This window comes from Chenopodium album, chromosome 9 (assembly GCF_948465745.1).
Source record: "Chenopodium album chromosome 9, dcCheAlbu1.1, whole genome shotgun sequence".
Lineage (NCBI taxonomy): Eukaryota > Viridiplantae > Streptophyta > Magnoliopsida > Caryophyllales > Amaranthaceae > Chenopodium > Chenopodium album.
This window is the reverse complement of record NC_137842.1, coordinates 1,261,351-1,281,203: the sequence shown is the minus strand read 5'-3', so window position 1 is coordinate 1,281,203 and position 19,853 is coordinate 1,261,351. Positions and strand designations below refer to the sequence as shown.

Sequence of the window (19,853 nt, the reverse complement as noted above, 5' to 3'; positions counted from 1 at the left end):
CTTTGAGTTATTTTTAAATAATCTCACCTTTCATGCCAATTTTATTCAAATGGTCCCAACCAGTCACTTAACTTGTTATAGCAAGTTGTTTGACACGTGTTGGCACCTGATTGGTCCAAATAATAAAATTAAAAAAAAAGTTAAAAAAATTAATTAATTAATTTTAAAAACACCCACCAGCCAAACCACCAACCTTGCCGCACTCCCAGCTGCCGACCTCCCAGAATCCGGCCGCCAAACTCCATTGTCCCAGGAATCCGGTCGCCGAACTCCCTTGTCCCAGGAATCCGGCCACGCGCGAACTCCCTTGTCCCAGGAATCCGGCCGTTAAACTCCCTTAGCTTGTCCCAAGAATCCAACCACCCCCCCCCCCAAATTTCGACCTTGCTAACCAACCCCATCCCCCGATTCCGACGTCGCTGACCTCCCCCATCCCCCGATTCAAGCCGCATCGAACTCCCTGCCCCAAATTTGCGTCGAACCCAATGTCGAGTTTGGTTTGGTTGGTTTTCGAATGGTTTTGAGGTTGGCTGGGTTTGGTTTAATGGGGTTTTGGGGTTGGGTTGGCTGGGTGGGATTCCGGTCGTCAGCGCGGTCAGCTTCTAGGTGGCGGTGGTTTCGGGTCTGGTGGGATGGTGCTTCTAGGGTTTAGGTTTGGGTGGTGGTGGGGATGGTGGTGGCTGAATTGGTGTGGCGATGGTGGTTTTTTAATTTTTACTTTTTTTTTGTTTTTTTTTTTTACCAATTAAGTAACGACACGTGTAAATTAAACTTTTGAAAAAAAAATTTACCTACTCAACCGGTTCCAGGTAAAATAGGACCATTAAAAAAGATCGGGGGGTAAAGGTGGGATTATTTTAAAATAAAGCAAAGGTGGGATTATTTTTAGCGAACGGCCCAAAGGTGGGATTATTCCGGGCAATTTTTCCTAAAAAATAAAAAAAGGTTTTAAGTAAGTTTTATAAAAATAAATAGGAAAATTTGATAATTACCACCTACTATAGTTCATGTTTTAGTAATTACCACCTACAATTATTTTTATTTTATTTTACCACCAACAATTATTCAAAACCTTAAATTTTACCACCACTTTTCCCAAACGTTTATGCATGACGTCATACCCTACAATTTCCCTCCTTTTTCCCTTTTCCTCTCAATTTCCCCTTCTCTATTCTTTCAATTCCATTTTCTTTCTTCTTTAATTCCCTTTGGTGATGCTAATCCATCATTTTTTCCTCACAAGTTAGATTCAAACTGCCCTCTCTCTCTCCTCTTTCCTTTTCAATTTTTTTGGGTAATTTTTTTTCAAAAATTATCATTCAATTAGTAATTTCACCGTAAAAGAACACAAAGGGACCAAAAATGAACAACAAAGACAACAATGGAGGGGTACCAAGCTTAGGAAATCTATTGCTTTCAAACTCATGCATATTGGGCAAAAAGCTAGGTAAATTGGGTTTTTTTTTATTGCTTTTGGTAAATTTAACATAAATGACAAACATAATTTTGTTAATCATAACGTCAAATTCAAGAAATTTGAGTTAAATTCTCCAAATGCCTCACTCAAATCAAATCCCCAATTTGATTTCAAAACCCTAATTTCATTTCAAAACCCCTAATTTAAGTTTTCCAAAGCATAAAACAACAAAACATACTTTTTTTCCTTGATTGCATTTTGAGTATTGAAGCAAGAAGAATGATTTTTGAAACCCTAATTTTATGTTTCATATTTCAATTTTAGATTTTTGCCCAAATTTGATGAATAAAAAAGGGAAAATCGTAAGAAGAAGGAAAAAGAAGAGGGAAAAGTAAGGAGTGGGGCCCAAGTGACGTCATACATGAGGCTTTGAGCAAAGAGGTGGTAATTTTTGATGTTTTAGAAAAATGTTGGTGGTAAAATAAAATAAAAATAATTATAGGTGGTAATTACTAAAACGTGAACTATAATAGGTGGTGGTAATTATCCAATTTTCCAAATAGATAAGAACAACATAACGTAATAACATAAATAAATTCCTTATACAATACTCCCTCCGTTTCATAATGTTAGTCTCATATACTATTTTGGGCGTTTTAAAAAGATCTACCCATATAGAATATGCTCCAATTTTAACTTAATTTTTTTGGAATTAATTGATTGTGGATTGATGACATGGCTCTAAGTAAGGAAATCTCTACCTTAAATTATGCATTATGACTTATGTTTTTCCAAAAAAAAAAAAAAAAAAAAAAAAAAAAAAAAAAAAAAAAAGAATAAAAAAACTTAAATAAGGTAAACTAATTATGAATTATTTGTACTTTAATGTTATATTCCAAATATTCTTCTTTTCTTATTTTATGTGATTGATTCCATATGGGACTAACATTTTTTTTTTAAGAAATTATATACATAATACATTGGTTTTTAGGAGAATTAAAAAGTAAGATCAAAAGATGAATTTTATAATACTTGGTATAAAGCATATTAGTGAGATATTTAAATTGCTACTTATATTAGGAAAGAAAAATAATAATAAAAAAAAAAAAGTAGTGTAAGTGAGGGGTTAGTAGGAGAGAAAAGTAATAAGATAATAATGGATCTTTACCCAAATAAAAAAAATGTTGCAATTATTATGAAACGGATGTAAAAAAGAAAGTGTTGCGATTATTATGAAACATATGGAGTATTTCTCACAATAACATCCACGTAGGCTCTTGATGTAGGCTCGGTTTCAAGATTCGTTACTTGCAAACATAAAACCGCTAACATTGTTGGCGGTTCTAACTATAAAACCTTTGATGGTATTAGAGGTAATGGTATTAGCGGTTCTATATATATAATCGCTAATACCATTAGTGATTCTAAATAATTTGGTTTTATCATTAGTGGTACTATGTATGTAATTTGGCATAATTGAAAGCTTAAGTAAATGAGGTAGCTTCAAATAAGAACCGCTAATGACATTATAGGTTATATGCATAGAACCTCTAATGGTATTAGTGGTTCTATATACATTGTTAGCAATTTTATACTGGCAAATTCCAAGCTTTAGAACTAATCCTATATGTATGATATTGTGGAAAATAGTTTTTAAACCGACTTATATACGGAATTAATTTGCATTTTAGCAATATTATGTAGATATAACTGATTCCATACCTTGGTTGCAAGCACTACACATCCTAGCGAAACACGAAATCTACACATCTAACTACAAAAGCATCAACATTTAGCTAATAATAGTAAGCAATAACTGTCTACCTAAGAATGTCACCAAATTTTGAAAGAACCAAATTGTGCTATTCGACTCCATAAACCATCAGTTCAACATCCCTCCATTATCTAGGGTATTCATGTAATACCCCGTATTTTTATACGTATTTTAATTTAAATAAGTATTTTTGTAAAGTATTTAAATAACTCGAAATGAATTATCATGGCATTTTAATTATTTATTTTAATAAATTTGAAATATTTTATAAAAGGAAAGTTTTATTTAATTAATTATTTTAATAAGATGGGATTATTTTAGGAAAGTTTTATAAAAGGAAGATTTTATAAAAAAAAGTCAAGTTTTATTAGGAAAGGGATTAGTAAGGATAGAAAAGGAATTCAAGGGTAGGAGGGATTCTAGAGAAAAGGGGTATAAATATTCAACAAATGGGCAAAATAAACTTTGCCCAGAGTGGAGAATACCCAAGGTAATTTTCTCTCCCTTCTCCTTTATTTTTCTTTTCTTTTCCTTTGTTTTCCCCTTCCCCTCTCTTTTTTTTCGAGCCACCACCGGCCACCACCGCACCACCGGTGGGCCACCGCGCCACCAGCAGCACGGCAGCAGCCGGCTGTGGTGCTATCTGCTGTCCGGCGACACACACAAAAAAAAAAAAATCCCGTTTTAATCCCGATCAAGTTCTGAACTCATCCGATTTTGATAAAAAAAAAGTAGTGTTTTCCATGTGGAAACAATGTGTTAAGAAAGGCTCATTACCTTTGGTAGAGAGAACAACCCTTTCGTGGCCAAATTCAGCCTCTAAATATGATTTTCGGGCAGTTTTTTATTTTTAACGAAGTTTTTTTTATTCTTTTGTTTTAAATCCTAAATCTAATTATTAATTATGGGTTTTGTGATGATGTTGTGATGTTTGATTTTAAGTATGGTGTAAATAAATTTTCAGATTTTAATTTTAATTAAAAAGCCCCAAATTTGAAACCCTAGGTTTGTAAATAATTGAATATTAAAGGAATATGATATAGGGTGGTTTAAACCTTTGATTTGAGGGTTTTTAAACATAATTACAGCAATTATAAGTGATTTAATAAAGGTGGAATTTTTGTATATAAGCTATAATTAAGTTTCTTGAAAGGATTTTTAATTACCCATTAATTGGGAATAAAAGTAAGAGTTTTAAATTAAATTTCAGCCTATTTTAGAGGGTTTATGAGTGATTTAAAGAGTGTATATAATGCTGGAAATTTATATTGAATAGGTAGTAATGTCTCTTTGTAATTTTGGATTGTAGGAGACTTTCAAGTGAGTGATTTCATATAGTCGTGGCGATTTTAAGATCGTATTCAAGGTACGTTCGCATACTTGGTATTTATTTGGTGATATATATAGGAACATGCTAGGTTTGAATAATTAATTCCAAATAGTATCATGATAGGTTTTGATTGGAATTTATTATTTGGTTGATGTTGGTGATTGAATTGTGAAGCATGGATTATTTGTGATAAATTAGTGATTAAAAATAATTATTGTGGCATGTTATATATGAACCACACTTTTATTATTGGCATGATAGAGAGCATGTTTAATTAAACTAAATGTTTAATTTGGTTTGGAATATTGAAAAAGAATTTTATTATGGTTCATATAATTTTAATTGATGTTATAATCATGAGGAAAGAGCTATTTAAGTGTCTATGTACACGAGGAATAAATTGTATGTTGGTGCCTTAATGCACTTAAGGTGTTCTTAACACCGAGGGATAGAAATTTTGGCGCATTATGCGTTTAAGGTGTCTTTGACACCGAGGTAGATTAAAAAGGGTTCAACATTAAATATTATGTGGTCACTAATTATTCAAGAATTAAATTGGTATGTTTAATTATTTGAGTAATTATAATGATTGATTGTGTTATGGTTTAAGAGTCATCACCAAGTTTAAAAATATGTAAATAACGTAAAGTGAAAGAAATTACGCACCAAAACTCTTGGAACGTATATACCTTGAGTATGAACATATGGGGGGAGTTATGCGACTTTATATTTGACCATAACTTCTACTGGGAGTACAGGACGCTGTATTTTCCTTTTTATTATTATGCGCAGGAATTCCGCCACTTACAAGTGGTTCTTTTATACTAGCACGGTTAGCTCCCATGTTAGTACCCCTTTATTGGGGCAGGTTAGGTGGGAAACCTGTTCAATGCGTAATCAATGCTAAATGAATCAATTAGTTATTTAATTGAGAGTCATGTTGTGTGTTGTATGCTTGTAAACAGGTGCAACAAGGTAAGTTGTGTGTTGATAGGTGAAAGCATGTTAGTGTGTTTAGTTACGCTTATGTACTCAGCTTTGCTGATTGTGTGTTTGTATGTTTGTTTGGCCTTATCTTTACTTTGGCCCTATGATGACCCATTTTTAATGGAGAGTAGTGGAAACTAGTAGAGAGAAGCGTTTCAGGTGATGAGGCATTTTAATGATGGGCATGTGTGAAGAGCGAATCATGCTAGCTTTCCATAAGTTTTATGACGTGTTTATTGCTTTGAATACTTTATTATATTATGCTTGTGAGACTAACGCAAAGGTTTTTAAGTCGGTTTGGTTAAATAAGGGCCTACGATGGTTCCAAGTTGTAGGTTGACTTCGTTTTACTTAAGTTTGACTTTACTTTCGTTTGGTTGACTTTTAAAGTTGAATTGCTTTGAATGTTTTTAAAATAGTCTTCCACTGTGTGTCTTTGATATTTGCCTTAGCCGTTTTCACGGTGGCGGTAATGTCTTAGATTTTCCTATTTCGTATTTCAAAAAAAGGGAAAACCGGTATTTTAAGAAAAAAGAATTTCTAGGGTGTTACAATTCAGAATTGGAAGTCCTTATGAACGATCCATCCATACTCAAGAACTCAGTAGTTGGCAATGATCTAAGCAGTTCTACCTACATAACCCACAAGATCAATGCCCTAAGAAAAAACCATAAAACACCTTAAAATCATTCTGATTGAACCTTTAACATACTTTAAAAGAAATAACATGAAGCCACTAAATCCCAATATGCTCTGAAAAAGTGAGCTTATGTAGTTCATTAAAAGTATAAAAATAGGAGGGAAAAAAGTCATTGGAACAACAATAACAATAAACAAATGAAGAGTAGCAGCAGGTTGTCAATTGTGTAACATATTGCATGATTTGCATCTCATAGAAACCAGCAAGTTGACTAACTTGACTTAGGTCATATATTTAAGGGCCACTGAGGCACACAGGAAAACACTCATAAGCTATATTATTACATGGAATGAGTTGGGTGTTGCTATATATATTCCTAAAATTTTGTTAAACACTCTTGAAAATTCCTTAAGATAAGATCATTATCACAATTTAACCTTTCACATATGTATATTATGGAGTGAAGACACTGAGATATTGTTATCCACTAGTCTACGGCTAATATATTACCCGTAAGTAACATAAGTAACTTACACGTGTGTGTAATTGTGAAACTCCTAAAATAAAAGATATAAATTATGAAATATAAATTGATACTCAATAAAATCAAGACCATGCTATTAATTTCATAATTTCAAAGAACTACGTACATGAATTCAAATCATTATTTATAAAATAAATAAATCCAAAACATAATTAATCATATCATATTTATATCTATCTATACTTAGTATTTAAAAACTCTTACCAAGAAAGACACATGTCTCCATCTTATTACACTTCTCTATCTTGCTCTCTAACCCAAGTGCCACATGTCTTCTTACATAATTAATTTTTTAGTACACTGTTTTTCTTTAATTCTTTCATTAAACTTATACTTCATCTTCCATGCACACTTCATCTTCATCTCCCCTCTTTAATTCAACCTTTTCCTTTTTACTCTTTAATCTTCATCTGTCATAGTGCGTGGTTACTCAATCAGTGTTATAAATATATAGGGGTGGGTTACTTAGTCAGTGTTAGAGGTTGCTCAGTTAGTATCACATGGGTTACTCGGTCAGTTTTATAGGGGTTACTTTGTTCGGCCAGATGGTGTGGCTAGCCGCATACAAAATGCATTGTTATTTAATTTATTTAAAATAATATTAGAGAAACAATAAAAATAAGTTTTAATTAGTAAAAATAATTTTAGTTTGGTAAAAATACTTTCAGTTCAGTGAAAATAATTTAAGTTCAATAAAAATAATTTCAAGTCAATAATAACATAGATATCTATTTACAAGCAAAACTACAAAATGTACACTCCATATGATATCGTATGTCTAAATATCATACATTATCAAAACGAATGATTTGACCGTATTTAACATTCAAGATAAAATGTTATCTTAAAATTTTATCAAACATCTGGGCATCGCCTGGGAACAAAACTAGTAACTAATATATAAAGCTAAATTTTTAGCCAGGCCACGAGACAGCGACACTTGGCATTTCAGTTTTTCGCCAAGTGTCGAGCCACGTAGACAACAATTAAATATTAATATGACACATAGGATTTATTTAGATATATATTTTATGAATAAAAAAGTTGTTTTTTTTAATAGGATAAAAAACTAGGATAGATTTTGTAGTATAAAAAATAAAAGTTAGTTTAGAGTTTTATTTTCAATAAAATTTGGATTGATTTATAGGATAAAATTGTTGATTTAGAGTTTTATTTCCGATAAAATACCTCTATTTCACATGTATAAAATAAATTATAAGTTTAGCCAGATCACAAGACAACACTTGACATTTCAAATTTTCACCAAATATCGCGTCATGTAGACAACAATTTAATAATTATCATATATAACTATATTTATATCATAATTTTTTTGGGAGCAAAGGAAGTAGTTCAAAAAATACAACATTCATTTATAATATATGCTAATCGATTTAAATAAAATACTTCACAATCTAATATGATTTTATTACTTTATGTAGAACTATTAATCGGGTCGGGTCACGGGTCGAGTCACTTCAGGTCACAGGTCAAAAAATGTTCACACTAGCCCAAAGTTTCAAGTTCAGGTCAACTCAACGGGCTTAGAACAATTTTTTAATTTGCTTTATTTTTGGCTAATTTTTAGAAATTTCTAATATTTTAAAAGTACTTTGCTATTTTTTTTTATATAATTTTTTAAATTAAGCATTTTCACCAATATTATTATTAGTCATTATATCCTTATTGCATAATATAAATCGTCACAAAATCACATCAATTCCTAACTAATTTTGTATCAATGATATATTTTAAAACTTGGTATATAGATAAAAAAAAAAATCATCTTATAAATTCATTAAACAACCCGGGCATCGCACGAGGCACCAAACTAGTACTTCTAATATTTTTTATATACATAATTAATCATAACTTTTAATAAATATCTTATAATTCGATTTTATTTTTATCATAAAATTCTTTTTATTTTCATCATAAAATTCTTTTTAAAAAGTTCTTTAAAATAAGATCCATTTATAATATACTTAATTTATTTAAAAAATAATAGAGAATTAGTACGTAAAAATAAGTTTTAATCAGTATAAATAATTTAAGTTCAGTAAAAATAATTTCAAGTCAATAATAACATAGATATTTATTTACAAACAAAACTACAAAAAGTGCACTATTATATCAATGATGATATGATATCATATGTTTAAATAACCTGCATTATCAAAAGGGATTATAGGACCGAAATTAACAAGCCAAAAAATTTATCCTAAATTTTAATTCAAACAAAAAAAAAAAAAAAATCATCCTAAAATTTTATCAACAATTTGGGCACCGCCCGGGCACAAAATCGTACATATCCAAATTCATCGATATTTAAGTGGAAGTGGTTGTTTTCACACATAGAGTATATTTTTATAATATTTATTGTTCTTAGCCTTACATAAATTAATAATATCCTACATCAAAGTATCCTAAATCAAAATGGATTATATCGCTTTTAGATTAAGATTTTCAATATTACATGTTAGAGTTGGTACTTGAAACAAAGTTTTATCTTAAAATTTAATAAATAATCCGGACATTGTTCGGGCACAAACCTAGTTCAATTATAATCCAAATTAATGGCTACTCTCTTTTTAAGCCAATACGGCAATAAGCACACTAATGAGTAATGGTTGCAACCCATGCTCAAGTATGGCGTAGTTGGCACAACACTATTTCTAAGGTTGTTATCTATATCTATACTTAGTATTTAAAAACTCTTACCAAGAAAGACACAAGTCTACGTCATATTACACTTCTGTATCTTCCTCTCTAACCCAAGTGCCACATGTCCACTTACATAATTAATTTTTTTATTACACTATTTTTCTTTAATTCTTTCATTAAACTTATACTTCATCTTCCATACACACTTCATCTTCATCTCCCCTCTTTAATTCAACCTTTTCCTTTTTACTCTTTAATTTTAGTCCCTCCACCTTCTTTATTTAATCCTCATTTTCAATTAAAGTTTCAAAAAATTTAATTTCTTTAATCATGTTTTTTATTACACATTATAACCATAATGACTTACTGATATTTCCTCATTCATTTTTCAATGCAATTTTCTATGAATAACCTGTGCATTACACAGGCCAAAAGGCTAGTTTAACCCAATAAGGTAATAAGTACACGATTAGGTGGCATAACAACCTTAAAAGCTATACCACTCATTCATTATTAATGGGGGTATATATCAATATAGTATGTAAATAGGCATTTTGTTAAACAAAAAAAAGGGTAAGTTCTTTCAAAAAATAAAAAAAGGGTAAGTTCTTTCAAAAAATAAAAAAAGGGTAAGGAATCGAGTAAGTATAGGCCTATACCTGGTATGGTCCATACCAAATACTTTTTTTGTTTTTGTTTATACTGTTATTATTGATAAATATATTGTTATTGTTGATTTTATACTGTTATTTTTTATTCTATATTGTTATTATTCCAGCGAGATTTTTGATAAAAAAAGAGGGAAATAGGAAAGAGCGTATTTTTTTATTATAATGTTATTATTGATTTTTATACTATTTTCGTCTCTTGGTATGGATCATACCTGGTAGCGGCCCATCGCGCCTCGGTAAGGAATCCAAAAATTAGAAAATAATACCACAAATTTTGCAAAAAATGGATTATAACACCACAAATTCTCAAACTTTTATTATAACACCACAAAAAAAATCCAAAACTTGGACTTCATCACCATCTAACGGATTCTTGGATGGAATCCGTTAGTGGGGCTCACCTTGGACACGTGTCACTCAGCTATTTGTTTTTTTAAAAAAATAAATAAAAACAAAAATTAAAAAAAACCTAAACCCTAACCCAGCCCCACCACCACCACTGCCACTGTCGGCAGACCAACCCCAGCCGTCGGCACTCCCTGCCCCACCTTCACCGTCGAAACCAGCCCAACCACCACCCCTATAACCAGCAACTTAGCGCCTTCCCCATTTCCCCCTCACGAAAAACCAGCCAGCGTTTTCCGACCACCGCGCAAAACCACCCCTCCTATCCTCCACCCTTGAAACGGCGAAAACGTCTGGGTGCTAGAGTCGGGCAGGCGGAGTTCTGGGCATTGCGTGAGACGGTTGCGGTGGCTGGGGTGGTTTTTCGGGAGGAGGAAAGGGGGATTAGGTGGAGTCGGCGGTTTTGGTGGGGTCAAGGGGTTCCAGCGGGAGGTCAGGGGGTTCCGGCATTTTCCGACGGGAGGTTAGGGGGTTCCGACAGGAGTTTCCAGCGTTTGGCTTTGGGCTGTCGGTTAGCTTTGGTAGGTGGTTATGGTCGTGGGGCTAGGTTGGGTTAGGATTTAGAGTTTTTTTTTTTTTTTTAATTTTTTATTATTTATCTTTTTTTAGAACAAATAGCTGGCTGACACACGTCCACAGTGAGCCCCACTAACGGATTCCATCCAAGAATCTGTTAGATGGTGGTGAAATAAATTTTTATGATTTTTTGTGTGGTGTTATAATAAAAGTTTAAGATTTTGTGGTGTTATAATCCATTTTCTGTAAAACTAGATGAAACCCGTGCGATGCACGGTTTGTTTGTATTTTTTCAAACAAAATATTTTACTAAATATATATTTATCTATAAACTTTGTGATATTCACTTGTTTACTACTTGAATTTTTTACTATAAAATGAATTATTAATTTTGTTTTTCATATTTAGATAAAAATTCCTAATATAAAAATATAATATTTTATTTCACAAAGTTTCATATATGACTGGTCACAGCGTGTGGCCGGGATTATTTGGTCAGGGTTACTCGGTTGGTCAAGGGTTACTTAATCGATCAGGGGTTTTTCGCACGATCAAGGCTATTCGGTCAGTGTTTTGATGTGTCTCAGCCGCCACACGATATGGCCAGCCACATAGTAAACGCGTTGATTTTATTTTTATAATTAATATAAAATTTTAGATCTAAAATAAATTGCAATTCTTTTTTCATAGGCTAAAATATAACATTTTCCTATGTGACGCTCTGATAAATTTTTATTATTATTATATTCCTACGTGGTGCTTTAAAAAAAACTAATCTTACGTGGCATAATCCTATTGTAGCGTTTTAAAAATATTAATCCTACGTGGCGTTTATTTTTTTTTATTATAATCCTACGTAGAGCTTTAAAAAAACTAATTTTACGTGGCATAATCCGATTGTAGCGTTTTGAAAATATTAATCTTGCATGGCGCTCTAAAAATCCGGGAAAAAACTCCCCTTTATGTCATCCTACGTAGCGCTTTAAAAAAATTAATCTTAGGTGATATAATCCGATTGTAGTGTTTTAAAAATATTAATCCTAAGTAATTTTTCCTTTTTATTGATAATATTATAAATTTAGGGGTTTACGAAGTACTCCGTACTCTGTACTCTGTACTCTGTACTCTTCTTCTTTAAAAAACTCTTCTTCTTAACAAACCATTGATTTGCTGCGATTGTTCGCCTCTCTCTTTCAAGTATTTCCTCTGAATATGAAGAGCGTCTACTTATTTATGACTCATTTTGGAAGCAACATGGCTCACACCTTATTCGGCATCCCCATAGACCTCTGTAATCGTGAATGCGATGAGAAAAAACCTTCCGACCAAAGAAGAATTGAGCCAATCATTGAATTCCCTGTCTCAGAATACCCTCTAGTGATGGCCTGTGCGAAACTGGGTTCCAGGCTTTACATCTTGGGCGGAGAGCGCGAGCGTTCACCTTGTTGTTCAGACTCGGTGGGTTCAGAGTCGGAGATTTATCCTCCCGATGTGTATGTGTTTGATGTAGAAAACCACAAGTTACAGAAACTAAAAGTGGGGATGAATACAGGTAAGCCTACCCCGGTGGCTTTCACTGCAGACGGAAAATTGTTCATTCTTGGCAGTTGCGGTGGTCCAAATCTGATTAGCTGCACCCGCCTTAAACCCACCGACTTACCCTCCTCGTCGTTTCGTTTTTTCGAGGTGTTTGATCCCACCACCAACGAGTGGACAATCCTTGATGACCCACCTGTCACCACCCCCACCATTTGGGTTTCCTCCCCAGTGGTTGTTGGCCGGAAGGTGTACTTGTATGGCCGGTTTCTCGGTCAGGGCGGATCTGGGGTTCTGCTCTCCTTCAATCTCGACTCGTACCAATGGGGGGATTGGGCAGGGATTGATTCCAATGATGCAAATTTTCCACAACTTCGCCGCCATAGGCCCGGTCGCATTCTAATTGGTGACACCTACTATGGTCTCGCCAAGCTAGGTGCCGGGGTGGTGCGCCAGAGGATAACAGAAGAGGATGAGCAACTACTATTCCGTTTCCCTAGATTTGGTGGTAGTGGCAGCACACATGGGTTTTGCCACCTTGGGGACTCCTATTTCTTCACAGTAGTCACTGGCTCTTTACCTGAACCAGGGCTCCCCCTCCATTTTGGAATGCTTGATCAGAATCGCCGCTTTTTTTCTATTCGGGTTTTCCGGGAGATTGAGGGTTCCATATCAACAGACTTGTTGTATTCTGCTGATTACCTCTTCCAATCCACCTACTCCAGCTTTGGCTCCCTCCATGGGTGTTATACTTTTCACACTACCCTCCATTCTGTCAGTTCCCTATCCTTTGCTGCTTCTTATTCATATGTTTTATACCTATAACTTATGCTTTTATTATGCTCTACCAATTTCGATATACAATTATGGAATTCAAATTTTTTATTTGTCTATGGGATAAATGGGTTAGCTTTACAATTTCCCTCAAAAATCATTACTTTAATTGGTCATGGTCATAAAGATTGAGTCTTTAGAGGTTGTTTCAGCTGTGAAAGTAACCATATTAATAGAGGTTTATAGACCTCTCTTCAAAATTGTATCAATTGAGATTTTTCTGGATTTTGACTTGATATTGAAGCTAGTATTCATAGGGGTGCAAAGAATTAAAAAGATCATGAGAGGCTTTCTTTGGTTGGGAGGCAATGTACTCTGAAGAGTATAAACTTGACTCATCAATTCTGGTACATATCAAGGAAGATGTTGCTGGTTATCTTCCTGTTTTCTCTTCATTGGTATTTCCACCACATAATCCTTGAGCCATTGAGGTTCACTTTCTAGTCTCCTGTTCTTTTTTCTATAACATTCTCAGCATTCTCAATCACTACTTCTGTTTCTCCTTGTTGGTGAGCAATCTTTGCATTATTATGTTCTCCATCCCTATGTTCATTTTCCTGAAGAAATTCATATTTTTTTTTTTCGGTTTCTTGACGGATATCAACCTGAGCTTCAACTTCATGATCTGTTCTCTTCAAAGTGTTCACTATATCATCTTCTCCTTTCCTTATCAGAAAAGGAAAAATGTTCTTTTCAAACTTTACATCCATGCTCTCTAAAATTTTGTTATTTTCCATATCTAACAATTTATACCCCTTCTGTCCATAAGGATATCCGACCAAAACACACCTGATTCCTCTTGCAGCAAAATTATCTTGTGGCTCTCTAGTACCACTTGCATAACAAAGGCTTCCTATCACCCTCAAGTGATCATACTTGGGGTTCTTTCTTCATGAGCTTCTCAAAAGGAGTTTTCCAAACTCAAGAAATTAGTCTTCATCTGGTCATAACCAAAATTCAATCCCAGAATGAACTTAATCAATTTGTTCTTTCCTTTCATATCAAGTACCTTTTTCACAACATCACATGTACATTTGGACATTGCACCTCATGTACATTCAGGAATTTCTTCAAGCTCAGAATTTTGATCCCAAAGATATTTCAGCTTACAATAATATTCACTCACACTGAGGTTGTTCTGTTGTAGCTCACACAATTCCTTTTTAAGTTGAAAAAGTTGCGGAGCGTTTGTTTGGCCATATCTTGTCCATTTATGAATTTCATCTCCTTGAGTTGGTTTTGCATGCTTACCTTCCACGGCTTCCAGAAAGGCAAGTTTGTTCTTTGCTCCAAGAGCTATTTTAATGCTTCTGCTCCAATTTAGAAAACTATTTCCGTCAAAGAGAATGCTGCCTAAAGCTGTTCCAGGCTTCCAGCACTCTCATTGACAGCAATGAAAAGAGGGTCAGTATAAGGATTAAGAGGAGTTGTTTCACCTCCAGCCATGAAGAAAGATTTAATATTTTTACTGATTCAGGACTAACGATCTGAGAAGATCAGGTTGAATAAACACACTCTGATACTATGAAGAAAATCAAGTCTGAATTTTATGTTTTGTTCTTGGAATCCCTCTCCGAGAACTGATTCTTTTTTTATTACATTGATTTCAAAATGTTACAAAATTGGATAAGCACTATTACAGCAATATACATTGTATATATCAACAAGAACCTAGGGTTGAACTAAAAGACCAAAGAAACAAAAGCTGTACAAAGCAACCTGTACAAGAAAGCAAAAAAAAAAAAAAAAAAAAAAAAAAAAAAAAAAAAAAAAAAAAAAACACCTAACATATTATAGTCAGCATAAATAGTTTCTTCACTATCAGTCACTCTGCTCCTTGGAAGTTCATCTCTAAGCTTCATAGTGTTTCCTTCTTTTGACTTCTTTAAAGTGGGAAATAGGAGTAAGGCTAGATATTGGAAGGATGCCTTGGTTTCAAGCAAGTGCTTCTTTGTTTTGCTCTTTTGCATGTTTGTGCTGTCAACCCTGAACGTAGCACTGGTTTGTGTCTTCAACCAAAATTGTCATGGGCCTCTGATCAAGTGGAAGGTGGATATGATCACAGCCTTTCTCATGGACCGAGGATGTGAGAAAGTGAAGGTTTTTTTTATCCTTCAAGGTTTTATTGTTCGAAATCCCTCCCCTGTCTTCTGAGGCCTTCTCCCTTTTTCCTGAGCTCTATGATGCGCTAAATCTTTCACAGAAACTAGAGGCCCAAAACCCTTGTTAAGGTACGGGTTTGTGTTATGTGAGGATAGCTAGTGAATTTGGTTCTCATTTGTTTCTTCACTTTGCATATCTATATAATATTATTATTTTCTATATATTAAAAAGGGAAAATTACACTTAGGTGGCCACACCAACACTGTTAAACTAGTCTTTGTAGTGGATTCACAAATATAGTCATACACACACACACAACCAAGTAAACAATGGAACAACAAATTTAGGGAAGAAAGATGGCAGCTTTCATTCACAAGCAAAAGGTTTTTACAGCAATAGGTTTAGCCTATCAATCTCCTTAGTGAGTTTAGCTTACCACATTCCAGAAATCTACTCAATACAATGCCTGCCGTTCCTCACCTCCCCCCCCCCCCCCCCCTCTCTTATATATACAACTTAAGCAAAAGGATGCCCTAATTGGCTGCTAAGTTTGTCTCTTTCTCCAGCTGTCTTTTCTCATCATTCTCTGGGTGATGACTACTCTTAGGATCTGCTGCCTGTGTGTTGTGGTGAGTGCCACACTCCTTAGTGGGTCTGCTGCCTTGTCTTCTTCTGGAGTAGGTGTGGACCACTGGTGGTATGACATGGTCTATTACAGTCCTCTTTCTATACTCATAGAGTTTGCTGTGTAAATCTACCTTGTTCTAAATAGTCTCCAATTACTGCCGTGTTGCCACACTACATGACTCCCATTATTATTGCCCCCAGTTTCACCCCACCTTCATTTAGTGCCTGTTCAAGTTTCAACTTGCTCGGCCAAACAATCTACAACAGTGTCCTTTTCCAAGTTGGAAGCAACAAAAGGAGGGGGTTAGGAGGAATGGGGGTTGGGTTGATTTCATTGCTGTTCGTCCTTTCTTCAATTTTTTCGGGAGGAGGGGAGATCAGGTCAGTGCGTCACCCAATTAAATAGTGAAGGAGGATCTAAGCTTCCTGCTGTAGTTAAGATGAAAATTTCATCTCAGCTCCCAGTATATACTGTTTTAGACATAAGAAAACATGTAATGAGAATGTTTGAGAGGGAAGAAAAGCTAGTCATTCTCGATGGAGGTGGGGCAGAAACTATGTAGATGTAGATTTCATTGACTTTGATCAGGCTCACCGTTTTAGACATAAGAAAACATGTAATGAGAATGTTTGGGAGGGAAGAAAAGCTAGTCATTCCCGGTGGAGGTGGGGCAGAAACTATGTAGATGTAGATTTCATTGACTTTGATCAGGCTCCCAATATATTCCGCCATAGACATTAGGAAAACAACTAATGGAATTTGGGAGGGAAGAAAGAAAGTCATTCCCAGTGGAGCTGGGGCAGAAGCTATGTATATTGAATTTGATTTTGTGAAAATCGAGTACAAGAGCCGCAGTATCTTAGTGTTCTTGATTGTGTGTGTGTGTGTTTTCATCCCCCTCCCCCCTCTCTGCACACACACACATAAAAAACCTCAACTCCCAATGCTCCTATCATGGTTGTCAGATCTAAATCATAAAATCTCTCCAAGCCAGAATCAATGATTGCTATGTCCCATACCTAAGGAAAAAAAAATCTTTTAAATTCATACATACATGCATACATCGACATATAAGACTAAAGAATGGTTTTGCATATATTTACAGTAAGGAAAAAAGAGAAGGAAAAACAGGAAACAATACAACGTACATGATGCAAGTTGGTGTTTTGATTGTAAAATTATACATCAAACCATAACATCACATCATATCAAACCACATTTTAACTTGAATTGCAATCCAATTACATAAAATCAATACCATAAACTTATAACACTAATCAGATATGATATCTACTTATAATAGTTATATGTTATCATACATGTGATTGCTTATGAAACCAGGTGAATTGCTTGTCTAATTGGAAGGTACAGATTGTCTCCTGAAATTTTCAATGCAATCTTAATTTATTGCAGAGATGTAGAGTTGTTCATTTGGGAGGGATTGCAGCATCCTTAATTTGTTTCGTTTTGTGAAATTATTGATATGAGTTTTATGCAAGGAGTTATTTTAGTTGATTGAAAAAGGTGCGGTTAAACACTGTGTTGCATATTTCAAATGGAGCTCTTTATTTTTAAATGTTTGTCATAATGTCATTTCTGTAGACATTGAGAAAATTGGAGTGAAGGATATGATTATTCATGGACAATTGGAATTTTATTTACAGCTTGTAGTTCTTTGACTAAGTTTATTCTGGAAAGAATACCGTAGAGTGTAGAGTATATGTTGGCTGGCCTGGGGTGATTTCAGTGTTTCGACCTTGTTGCAAATTTATTCTGGCTATTCATTTTCCTTGGGTTAAGAGGGAGGAGGGGGGTATTCATTTACGAAGTATGCTGTAGCTCTTGAGAAAGTTGCTGAGTGTTTGGTTTGTGGATGCTTGTTTGTTCATTTGTTTATGTAAAGAGGGCAAAATGGAAGTCCGGATATAAAATCTCTTTAATTTCTCTATTACTATGAATTCTAAACAGCCTGACTATGTGTACATGTGTATCATTCCTCGGTGTATTTTAAGTTAGTAAAGTGGTAGTTCGAAATTTAAAGGTAGTGTGCGTTGTATGTAGTGAATAGTACAAGGGCCACAAAAAACATGAATTTCATAGCTAGAAGTATAATAAACTAGTATTTACTATTTAGTAGTACAAGGGCCACAAAAAAACAACTCTAGCTTGTTTGCGAGCTTTTCAAGTTGAACTCGGACTTGCTCAGGTTAACAGCACCATCAAGCTGAACTCGGACTTGCTCAGATTAGTTTGTAATTAATTATGTTTTTAGTATGTAGTTGAGGTTATAAAGTTTTGAGTAAGGGTATTCTGGTCAATTTGCTGGAACAAACTTGTTATATTTGGAAAAAAATTGTTGCACATAAAAAGAAAGCATCCATTATAGTATATGTTGCAAATAATAGTTAACGGAAGAACGATATTTATTCATATGGTCCACAAACAAGGAGGATTAATTGTTATGAGGGGAAAGAATGAAATAAAATGGATGAGAACAGTTCACCAAACATGACTACCAAATCTAAATTGCTGAGAACTCCCACTATGATTTGGTTATGAGAGTTGTTTCATTGTGTCCAAGTTAATGTTGAGATAGTAAGTCCATGCAAAGGATGAATAGCTAGGGAGGTAGAGGATCTCCCTCTTAAAGTCGAGCATTTATTTTTATTTATTTGCCCCCCCCCCCCCCAAAAAAAAAAAGGGATTCCCTTCGTTCCACTTGATAGTTTACATTTTACTCCATCCCACTTGATAACTTGCGTTTTCTTTTTAGCCAAGATTTTGTAATGTAAAAAACGAAAAAAAATTGTCAATTACTCTCCTCTTGCATGGGTCTCCTTCTCTCATAACATGGGTAACCTAAAAACTTTGATCCAAAAGTAAATGTAAACCATCAAGTGCAAATTCTAGTTACACATTCTAAACTAGATTTGATATTTTTAACTGGCTTGATGTACGAAGTAGAAAACTGCAAATTCTACATAATATCTGATGGTGACACAATAGAAGTGTTTTTATTTTCTTTTATCCACTTGTTTCTGTTGTCATTGATTAGACTAGATCTGATTATGATCTATACATTCCTCCCTTATTATAAATGTATCTTTTTCTATATAAATAAAATTTATTTGGTGTTCACAGATTGACATTCCTCTCTTACTATTAATGTATCCTTTTCTATATTAATAAAATTTCTTTGGTGTTCACAGATTGATTTTGATGCTAAAGTATCTCAAGAAAAGAAAATAGAAGAGGAAGCATGAGAAAGCAGAGATAGACGACCAAAGCTTCCTTGAATTACAAGAAAACATTTGGAGTAACTTATTATGGAAAGATGAAGATGTTGGGCTCATCTTATTTATGGAAGTAACTTACTATGATTGTATGTATGTATGCATTACTAATTTACTATTGCATTTAGTCGTCTGTGCTTAGTCGCGATAGTTTCCTAAATGCTAGAATGTTCTAATGTTCAAGCAAGCGGTTCTGTTGAGTCATTTTGGAAACAAACAGGATTTGACGCTTTAACTCTTTCTTAAGGTTAAGGACATACTATTTGTAGTTTTTTTCTACTTATTGTACTTCTATATCTTGATTATTCAAGTGTTTTTGGCTTTGCAGCTAATAAATCTGAAAGTATTCAGATTATACTTTTGAGTAATTTAGGATGAAGGTCTGAAATGAAAAAACATTATCAAAATCGAGATATAGATATTGTTGGGTGGAACATCCACAATGTATGATTAGAATTTCCATATGCTCTTGCATAACACTAACTATATAAGCTATAAAGTGTTTTGACAT

The 19,853-nt window shown here is 34.0% G+C and overlaps 1 protein-coding gene across 1 annotated transcript; it reads left to right on the top strand.

The window, feature by feature from the left end:
* The first annotated feature begins 12,158 nt into the window (after positions 1–12,158).
* On the top strand, positions 12,159–19,652 carry LOC145558188 (uncharacterized). Its single transcript, XM_081619342.1, has 2 exons — positions 12,159–13,258; positions 19,259–19,652. Exons 1-2 carry the CDS (start codon positions 12,161–12,163, stop codon positions 19,310–19,312), a joined length of 1,152 nt encoding a protein of 383 aa, XP_081475468.1. The 5' UTR covers positions 12,159–12,160; the 3' UTR covers positions 19,313–19,652.
* Positions 19,653–19,853: the final 201 nt, after the last annotated feature.

What these genes read in the sequence shown, in the direction of transcription:
- LOC145558188 (XM_081619342.1), top strand. Translation starts at nt 12,161, where the DNA reads ATGAAGAGCGTCTACTTATTTATGACTCATTTTGGAAGCAACATGGCT. An exon ending in TTCACACTACCCTCCATTCT is followed by an intron (nt 13,259 to 19,258) that starts GTCAGTTCCCTA and finishes TGGTGTTCACAG; the next exon opens with ATTGATTTTGATGCTAAAGT.